The 10930-nt window shown below is 35.6% G+C and overlaps 1 protein-coding gene across 1 annotated transcript in view; it reads right to left on the minus strand.

Annotated features, from left to right (window-relative positions):
• LOC106131703 (katanin p60 ATPase-containing subunit A-like 1) overlaps positions 1-10342 on the minus strand; it is a 28300-nt gene extending 17958 nt beyond the window's left edge. The window contains exon 1 of the mRNA XM_013330877.2: positions 9881-10342. Within this exon, the coding sequence (XP_013186331.2) occupies positions 9881-10057 (177 nt within the window). The 5' untranslated portion in view covers positions 10058-10342. The remainder of the gene's footprint in view (positions 1-9880) is intronic.
• Between the last annotated feature and the right edge of the window lie 588 nt (positions 10343-10930).

Genomic DNA, 10930 nt, shown 5'->3' on the forward strand with positions numbered 1-10930 from the left:
AACATTACCTCATTTTAGAACGATTTAAAGTTCACTTTAAACAACATAATCCATTCAACCGTATTCGCCGCGTGCGCAATCGCGTGTACCGAACGCCCATGCAAAAACCACGACACTCAATCTAAAATGGAAATTGATACGTCACAGCCGACGTGGGCACAAAAGTGAAATCCCGATCTCTCACTAGATTAACATTACCACACAATCAAATGTTTCAGAAGGTCTTCCCACACTGCATTAATTAAATCACAAAATTTTCACCCATTTAAGTTAAAGCCTTGACCGAGTAAAGGAGTTTACAGTTCAACTTAGCAAGGCCGTTTCATATTTTAAAACTACCGCACATTTTTTTATATAAGTATCACACAATTTTCTCACTTAAACGTATAGTTATAAAGTCGAGAATACTTTTGTACTCGTACGTACAAAGAAATCAATTCACCCCAAAAATTTTACGACCATTTATGTATGAGTTCGACGACCTGCTTCGTCAACCGGCACGAGACATATGCATAGGTAACATACAATACAAAAGAAACAACTGTCGACAATAGAACGAATGTTTGGCTTACATCCAGTCGCGGAATTAGTCTTATGACCTATAGTTTCTGAACGAGCTCTTCAAGACGAGACATTGATTTGCAATGTGATTAGCAAACAACTATGAACAAGTTACATACATACATATAATCACGTCTATATCCCTTGCGGGGTAGACAGAGCCAACAGTCTTGAAAAGACTGATAGGCCACGTTCAGCTGTTTAGCTTTATGATGGAATGGAGGTTCAAATAGTGACAGGTTGCTAGTGTATCGCCTAAAAGAAGAATCCCAAGTTTACAAGCCTATCCCTTAATCGCCTTTTACTACATCCATGGGAAAGAGATTGAGTGGTCCTTTCTTCTTTCCTATTAGTGCTGGGTACCACTCGGCTCCAAGTCTACAACTCACATTTGACGCAAAGAGACAACTTATTATGACGGTTAAATTTTTTTTTGTATTTGTTGCACATCAAAGTATTATTCGGTCATGTTAATTAATCTTAACGATTATGCTGACCTTTCTTATCTCGACTCTCAACCCGTGGCCGAGACACCGCACCGCGAAACCGTTTTCTTGACTTCGCAAACAGGTTTCACTTGCAAGTTTCAACAGAATGATCGAGTTTCATACTAACGACAGCACGACAGAGTTGTAAGGAAATCATATTACTAGCTGTCTGGATTAAAAAGCCTTTATTACTACTGTGAAACGAATATTTCTTATTCAAATAATTAGCAAAATAAATCTGAAGTTTCAGTGGTTGAAACATTACTTTAAAACAAATTTCCTAAGTTGTAGTGTAGACGAATTATTATTTTTTAATATTTCAATCTGACTGAATTCATAAATTGTTATATGTATAAATTATTTTGAGTCAAAGGCATACCCCGGGTTTCTCTCCAGAGAGGTGAGGATGCAACCGGAACTGAAGCCAGGAGGAAGAAGTATAAATTATTATGAGTGTTGAAGACAACAATTATATCGTTAGTAAACAGCAGCAGTAGTGATATTACAAAATTGTAAGTTTTCTTATATTTTATTTAAGATCAATGAGTTAGCTACACACCTTGTAGAATGTAAAGTTGTTAAACGAAAAATAACTTTGAATTGTATTCAGAAAATCGTGATCACTTTTATATTTTGTTCTTAACAATGACAACCGTCTGGTCTATTAAGCCCGATCGTGATAGACTACTTTTTTTAACGTCTTGTTTTACTTTTCAGTCTGTTGGTTTCCGGCCAATCTAAATAGACTACGCTGGAGGGAATTAAGACTATTCATAGAACCGTTCATTTTTCTTTTGAAGTCTTAGTTTCCTCTCTCGTTATGCGTGTTTGTTTATGGTTTAAACTTACAGAGGTAGGCAGTGACTATATCTTTCTTGTTGCCACAAGCCTTGAACTTATTAAAAATTAGGGTGTTATCAGTTCGACGCGTGTTCCAAATGGTTCGGGCGAATATACCCACACATTTTGGAAAGTTGACATTGCGCCCGCCGCAAGTTGTGGGCGAGATGTCCCTTGACACATGAAATTAGCAAATACAAAAAATTACGTGATTCCCGAGTACCATTTTCTAACTATAAAGATTATTACTCTTTGCCTCGTGTTTCTAGACAAACTTAAAAAGAAACAATCACTTTTTATTGAATACAGCTTTATAATATTAGTATAGATATAAACATGATGCATAGCATACAAGCAGTCTTGCGCAAAATTGATAAAAATCGAATGCGCCAATGATTGATGAAATCGATCGATTAGACATTTTTTATCGACAAATTACGTGTTAATATGTAAATGCATGGCATGCATATACACATCCTCCGCTGTCTGCCCGTAAAAGTGTAACGATTTAATCGCATCGAGCTATCGGTAATCGATTGATCGTTTCGGTGATTAAACATGAAATATTTGTTACTAAGTAAGGATATTAGTGTCATTTTGTTGAATCAAGAGAACCCAAATAAGACTATTAATGTTGATAATTACTCGTATCTTCGTAAATATTTCAAAGCATTTGAATTATCCATAGAAAATTCTGTTCGACAGGCTTCGATTCACAGTGCTTTCAGGATATGTAATTATAGTATTCTGAAAAAGTAAAAGGTGCGTTTATGTTTTACTTAAACTCTTTCACGTGTGAATTGGAGTCAGTACCTACTTCTCAAGTTAAAGATGTTTCTTATGCTCCAATTTTATGTACTTGAATTACTTTCGCTAGCATTTCCCGGCACTCGGAAATGGCCAAATGATTTTGCCTGGATGTGGAATTAGGTTGCTAACATGCAATTAGTATTGTTATACGTTTGAATTGACTTCGGTTTCTAGTCTATTATTTTTATTAAAGCGAGAAACCTTAAAACCTTAAGCTGAAAGATAGGTCGCAGTAAATCACTTAAAAACATTATAAAGCATATAATGTTCTCGTAGAACTTTAAAAGCACGTATATAATACAGCGGGGCAAGAGAATGCCTCTTCGGAAAATAATTAAATAAGAAGTAAACTTAGCCAATCAGTTGGTATTTCACTTGAATTTTTTTATTATTATAACAAACCAGGATGTTTTATTCGAGTCAGGTCTAGTGACCCGCTTTTATGATTTGCTTATAATCGATTAAACGCATAAAAGATATTTAAATTTAGTAAATATGGACAATTATTTCCGCACGATCTCAAGAATTTCGAAATAGAAATTCGCAGCAAAAAATTAACTGTTATTATATATTACTATGCTTTTGTTAAAAAAGAATGTTCATTATTGTATTAAGACATACAACATTAAAGATAGGCAAACAATGTTTTATAAGTTTGTTATTCCTATTATTAGATAATATTCTCGTTTCATATTTCGATTATCTATAATTTGAACAGCAATACGATGTCCCTACTTTAAAAAATAAATATGTCCAAAATGTTTTTACAAAACTTGTCGAATTTTCAAACAAGGATTTTTCTACAAGTGATCCAACACTTTGTCCAAGAAACATGAAATCATATTTTCTTTTGAGACAACAAAATGCCGCATCATTATCGTTTATCACGAAGCAACATCTCTGCAATATCGAGATTATATCCCGAGACAAGGTTATTTCTTTCCAAGTCATCTCAGGCCCCATCTACTACAATTTAATACGCCGTTTCTCGTCAATAAGCAAATTATAAAGCCATCGGTATGATTGCACACAATAAAGAACCTTTGTAGCATAAATTGCATTCTCTGTTACGAAATAAAGACGGTACAGAAGAAGAGCTTATATAAGAACTTTCAAGATTTTAGTTATTTCTTTTTGGAATCGCAAGGGAATAGCGATGTATGTAGAGCCCTCGGCCTCCGAATGTGGTAACGGTTGTTTGTGGTTGCGTTGCCGTTGGTTATCATTGACATGAGAAACCACAGAAAAACATAAGTGCGGTAAAACTATATCAGTACGATGCATCAAATTTTTCGAATTGTTACCTACTATGGCGCTTGAAAATACGTGTCTGTCTATACTCTATTTAATTTGTGTTATAGAGCCAAGACCAGGCGGGCCTTGTATCATGATTGAATATTCAATTTTCTAATTAACTCCATCAGTGGCGATTGCGAAATATAAACTCGTATAAAGTGAAAGTAAATGGCAAGTAATAATTAGAACTTGAAGATAACTTTTATAAGGCCAATACTCAATAGTAAAATAAGGTGATTGACGTATCCAGTTTACGTGTTAGATATTTCTCATGGGAGCAAAGCTCCGGAAAGGCTAAAGTATAGTTTAAAAAAAACACGGTCATATTGAGAGTCCTCCTGTCCTGAGAACCTCCTCCAGTTTTTACTGGGTTAAAAACTAAAAATGGGACAATACTTTCTTAATTCAAAAGTAACAAAACAAACATACATACAAACTTGAAGATTTTTTTTAATATTGGAATGACTGAATAATCCTTTAAAAGCACAATATATTCCTACGGCCTTGCCATGGTGGAAATATGAAGGCTAGGGTGTGGGCGGCAATATTAAGAGTATCGAAAGGTACCAAGCGAATGTCCAAGGGCCATAGCTAGCTGATATTTAAGACCATTATTTTTTGTTTGAAATAACAAGGCGTTTGGTTTTACTTTAAGGCAGGTGGAGATGAAGGTCCTCTAACTCTATAAACCGGTAACTTTTTTCTTTTGCACCATGTAAAAATTATGTTAAAAAATAGTTTTTTGATGATCACCAACTAACAATATTCTAAATCCTCAGATTAATGATATCACAAAATTTTCTGTTTTCTAATCTTTGCTGTCATTTTCAACTTTATTACTCAGAAGATAAGAATGTTACTCTACATATATTTTTTATATGTATATTGTATTAATATACACACAGTTATGTGCAGTTGAAAGAAATGTGTGTGGGTTCAGTATGATTCAGAGAGTACTCGTACCATTGACCTCAAGCAAATTAATCATGATTGCCCTCAATCATGATGCTGTAGCTCAGATCTAGACTTCAAATCTTAGGGTTTGGTACCCACAAAAATGTTCTATAATCCAGTTAGTTTCGTAGCTGATTTTTGGTAACCATTTGGATTTTTTTGGAAATTGAATGGATGTAATGTACTTGTGGCTTTTGTAACCATGTTTTTCGTAACCAGCTTCTTCTTCTGATATAATACAGATTTCTGTTTTCTTCATGCAAAGCCAAAAAAGATTTGAAGTTTTTAACATACTTAATTGAATTGCCTTACACCTTGATTAACTAATGCACACTAAATTAGGTATAATGAACTTGAAGTAAGTATATAAAATACCCAAAATCACATAGGTACCTCCTAATTTTTTTTGTATGTATTGTTCAAGTGGTCATTGTTCTCAAGTAAATAACGGTAGGTAAGTAGATAATGTAATTTCATTTGGTAATAATAGTCAGGAAACATTATACAATTACGCATAATAACACTGAAATGTGTTACATGTACTGATGTGTGACATTAAATGTATTACTTATTTAACTGTCTACTTCCTATCATTATTTTTAACTAAGTAGATCATGCATAAAAATACACATTTATTTTAACCAACTTCATAAAAGTAGGAAATATTCAATTTGGCTGCATCTGTAATCTGTTTTTATGTAAATGTATAATTATGTGGAGTAAACTAATTATAATTTTCGGTTTCATATAATAACTGTTGCCCGCGACTTCGTTCGCCGTAAAGCAAAATCAGTGTGTTTAAAAGTTCACTCAAAATCTCAATACAAAATAGTGGAACCCTGTATTTCCCCCATAGATGGGTGGGGGACATATTTTTGTATACCAGTTTTTAAGTTGGACCAAGCCGTACAAATCTGAGAAAATTACATTCAAATCGGAGCAATAGTTTTTGTGATAAGCAAGTACAAACACACAGACAGATGGACAGGAATTAAAAAAAATCACATTTTTGCTTCTCTTAATCTTAGATAGATATATCAATTTTTTGGCAATATCTTTTTAGTACAACAAGTTTATGAGTTACAAGTATTTGAATCAGTTACTATTTTATTGTGTGCATAAGGATACATTTAATATAATAGTGAAGAAAATTGTAGGTATTTTTGTTGGTTTTCACTTCAAGACTAGGTGCTGTAAAAGACAGTAACAATGATTGATATTGTTTGGCTTTAATTTTGAATAGACAATTTATGTCACTTCATCCACATTCTTCAATCTTTTTATACAATTTTTAACACTCTCCCTGCCGGCAAAGTATAATGATATTTTAGTTCAGGAGGCCACGGGGTCGCCGGCGTACCCCAAGTTTTTGCAATAAATAGGCCGAGAATTACAAGATAAAATGGTTCCAGGAAGCCATGGGGTCTGCCGGCGGGACCAACAAAAATTGTTTCAGTACGCCGTGGGATCCGCCTTGACCTCCCAAATTCAAACAGATTTTGTACCTGCTGGCTGGCTAATACGGAAAATTCAATATGTGTTATGGCGTCAGCGTGAACTTAACTACAAATAAAAAAAAAAAGCAAGTCAGTAGGATCAATAATATGTTTTTTATGAGACTGAGAAAATTATAAATAAAAACAGCATAAGTAGAGTATTTATGTATTTATTTGTGTTAGTTATTATAAAAAGTTTGAAAAACACATAATAATGTTCAAAAAATTACTTTTTCGTGTGTATTGTCGCGAAACACTCTGCGCAAACACTGGGTTTAGTGGGGCATAAAAGGCAGACAGTGTTTGTCTTTTTGGTTAGCTTTTTGGCTTCAACACTTGTTTTACCTTGCAAGCGCAGTAGTTGGTAACAATGAATACATTTACGCCGTATGATCCGATTACGATGGTCAGCTATAGGATTTTTCCCAAACTTATGCTCTACTGCTTCGCGATTCTCTGCAACGTTGGTGCTTTCCTGATATAAACCCAATAACTGTATGCTTAGTTGTTCTCTGAATTTTGTTATAGTGTAGCGTTTGGATTTCACTCTTTTATGTGCCGTGTAAACAAGAAAAGCATTTATGACAGATGTGTTCAGTATCAATTCTACTGCGAGTTTTTGGAACCAACGAATGCTACGTCGTGATGGGTTGCAGTAGCTTCCCATCTGATCAGAAAGGTCAATTGAGCATTTGTGCTTATTGTAGTCCGCAATTGCTATAGGTTTCAGAGAACATTTATTTTTGTTGCGCTTGCTTGTAACAGTGACAAATCCCACTTTGTGTTTAGTAGACAAGGCCAAGACTTCTCTCTTATCCTTCCACTTAAATACCAAAATCCCCTTTTCGTTTTCCATCGCAACCAATTCTCCCTTCTTCAATTTCTCGCCTACTACATTCTTGGGTAACCCTTTCCGGTTTTTTCTGACGGTGCCTATCAAATGCGTGGAATGTTGTAATAGAGACTCGGCCAAATCTACGCTCGTATAATAGTTATCAGTAATGATGCTTCGGCCAGCATCTAAGAACTTAGTGCTCAATTCCATCACCACGTTTTTGGATAAATTCTGTTGGCGCTCAGGACCCTTTTTGCCTTCGTATACAATTAAATCAAACGTATAACCGTCGTCTCCACATATTTTAAAAAGCTTGATACCGTATTTGTGCCTTTTACCTGGTATATATTGCATGAACTTTATACGCCCACGGAACGCAACCATGGTCTCATCGACTGTCAGGTATTCATCAGGAGTCTTAAAATTTTGGTATTTGGTTGTGATCAACTGAACTAAACGCCTTATTTTGATCAACTTATCTGTGCGTGATGTCTCGGCAAAAAAGGTATCTTCGAAATGCCAACAACGCAGTAACAATTCGAAACGATTTCGGCTCATAGTAGATCCAGCCACTTTATTTTCATATAGCGGGTTACGACTCCAGTAATCTGCAATTTTAGGCAGCTTTTTCAGGCCCATCCACATCAATAAGCCAATAAATTTTTTCATTTCTTGTTGATCACAATCTTTCCAGTCATTCAGTCTACTCGAACGTCGCAAAGTTGTAGTTATTTTGGTCTTTACTGCATAACAATTAGTCATTGTCACCATCAAGTTGATAATCTCTTCGTCAACAAACAAAAGAAAATAATCCAATTCAGTCTCACACAATTGGGGGATGTTTTTCACACCAGGAGTGCCAGTAAAAGGAAATACTTGCTGACGGGTTCCAGTTGGCGGGTACCAGCAACTTGCGTTACTCGACGTCTGCGCACGTTGAACTGGACGTTGAGATGAGCCGGCGCCAGCGCCGCGGTTCGGCGGCGTCATAGTATCACCATCGGAGTTAGCATTACTGTTACTCGTCGATTCATCGTCGTCCGAAGTTAATTCACTATCGTCCGACTCGGGTATAAAGTCGGGATCGAAATCTGAGTCGTCGGACATTATCAAAAGAAGATCGAGTTTCGCGATCGATGTAAAAACGCGGGAAAAACGCACACGACAGGCCGTGGGGGCGGCCGGCGGCTAACTGTCATAATAAAAGGGTGGCGTGCTAATGAATAACTATACAAATTGTGCGTGGCGTGCGGAAAGAAAATAATTGGGGGCTACCGGCGGACCCCATGGCCTCCTAACTAAAAAGTTACAAAAGTGCTTTGGCTTGCGGAACAAGAATTAGTGGGGGTCGCCGGCGGATCCCATGGCAGGGAGAGTGTTAAATAGTTAGTGGAATAAAATACTTAAGTTAAAAAACTACACTTTGAAGTACATACATATAAACATGTTTTATTCCTTACAAGGTAGACAGAGCCAACAGTCATGAAAAGATTAAAAGGTCACATTCTGCAAGTTATTTGATAGTGATGGAATCAGGATTCAAACGGTGACAAGTTGCCAGCCCATTGAGAACTACAAGTTTGTAAACTAATAAATTAGCCACATTTAAAGTCACCCATGGAACAGCTACAAGTGGCAATGTGGAACTAGTGGAAATTTTATGTGTAATCTCTGTACTATTACTCACAATATGACAAACACTGAGAAAAGTAGACTGTTATGACTCAATAGTGTAACTGATGAGAAAAGGCTTTCTTCTTAACTTGCAAATTATACCTGACTCAAAATAGTGTACTCATTTGAAATACATTACTTTTTTAAATAAAATCTGTAAAATCAGAACAGATCAATAACAATGAAGTGTTTATCATCAAGGTTTCCAAAAAGTAAAAGAAAAATATGATTTCCATTATAATAGTATACATAGAAGGATACCTTACCACTTTACCATATCAGGTATAGACTTAAAAGTAAATTTTCATGGTATACTTTCATTTAGGGTATGTTAAGATGGTTTGGTCATGTGGAGAGGATGAATGAAAGCAGGTTGACTAAGCAGATATACAAGGAGAGTGTGGAGGGAAAGGTCAGAGTGGGAAGACCTAGACGAATGTATCTTGATTAAAATAAGGCAGTCCTGGTAAAGAGTTTAAGTCAAGAGTACCCGAAACCGCTGAGCTTGCATGAAGAGAGTTATGAATGTGGATGAAGCGAAGGAAGTATGCAGAGATCGTGGCAAGTGGAAAGATGTAGTCTCTGCCTACCCCTCCGGTAAAAAGGCGTGATTTTATGTATGTATGTAAATTTTCATCTATTTGTATCTTTGGAATGTTATCTTAAAAAAGTTAATTGGGATACCTTACCTGTTGTAATAGATGAGATTTTAACCACTTTATGTTCATTTACACCTGATTTAAAGCACAATCAAAAACAAATAATAATATTGAGATCTCATTCATCTCAGCAGGTGGCCTTCCGCCTCCCATCAAAGGCGAAATTAATTAGCACTTTATCGGAAAAGGTAAAGTCACTTTTCAAGGCGACCCACATGCTACGCACGACGGAAAATTTAAAATAAAAATAGGAAATATCCAACTTACTAGTTGCCATTTGGATTTCCGTGTAGGATCTGCTATAGTTATCAACAATCTGTGGATCATCTGCACTGTCCCTTCATAGTACACCAACGCGGATTCGTAGTTGCCCATTAGAGCCATTTCTCTTGCCAGCTTCGTGTTCTCGCAAATTTCTCCAACAGAAACTGCCATTATTGTCATTCCCGCTGCGTACACGTAACAATTTAAAGGCGAAAACTGATGGTTCTCATAAAAACCACTTGCATGTAACCGTGTGATTGAAAATCCAAATGTAACACTTCTAACTTTTACACCACAATCGACCCAACTAACATAGCGCTGGCGCGTTATTTACATGATATTTTGTAAATGTATACTTTTTTCATGCATTGCTTATCACATGTCTGTGTAAAATTTATAAAATGTAACCAGATTTTTGGAGACAAAACAAACTTATCAATTTTGTTCGACAGTCCACAATCACAATCGCAGAGCAACTGCCAACCTAAAATAACATATGCCAATCGCACAAAAAAATGAACCAATCAGAACGTAGCAGGTGATTTTCGGAATGTTGGCATAACATAGGTTTGTTTTCATCGGTTCTCATTTTCGAATTTCCTTCATAGTAATCGATTCATTTTGAAATCGATTTTTAAATTGTCTAGTTGGCGTCATTACCAAATAATCTATCCTATATTTATTAGTATCTCTATTTAGTTTGTGATATTTATCTTAAATCTTTGTGAGACTGCGTCTCTTATAAGAATTGAAGACTGTGTTCGTCTTTTATAAAAATTGTAGTCCTTGTTAATCAAGATAATGCAGAAGCTATAGAATAATAATCGTTTTTAATAAAACTGTACCTTTTTTAACTGATCTATTCACAATTACCTTTAGTACCTACCAAACTGGGTACCAATGTCGTGTGGTTTCCGCACCTCGGTATTTTAGAAAGAACTATTCCCTTTCCAATTGATATCGTATAAGGCGACTTAAGAAATAGGCACATTCATCTAGTTCAGCTTTTACCATGATAAATAAAATTAAGAATTAGGTTCCTATGCAAAGGTT

This window comes from Amyelois transitella, chromosome 20 (assembly GCF_032362555.1).
Source record: "Amyelois transitella isolate CPQ chromosome 20, ilAmyTran1.1, whole genome shotgun sequence".
NCBI classification, from domain to species: domain Eukaryota; kingdom Metazoa; phylum Arthropoda; class Insecta; order Lepidoptera; family Pyralidae; genus Amyelois; species Amyelois transitella.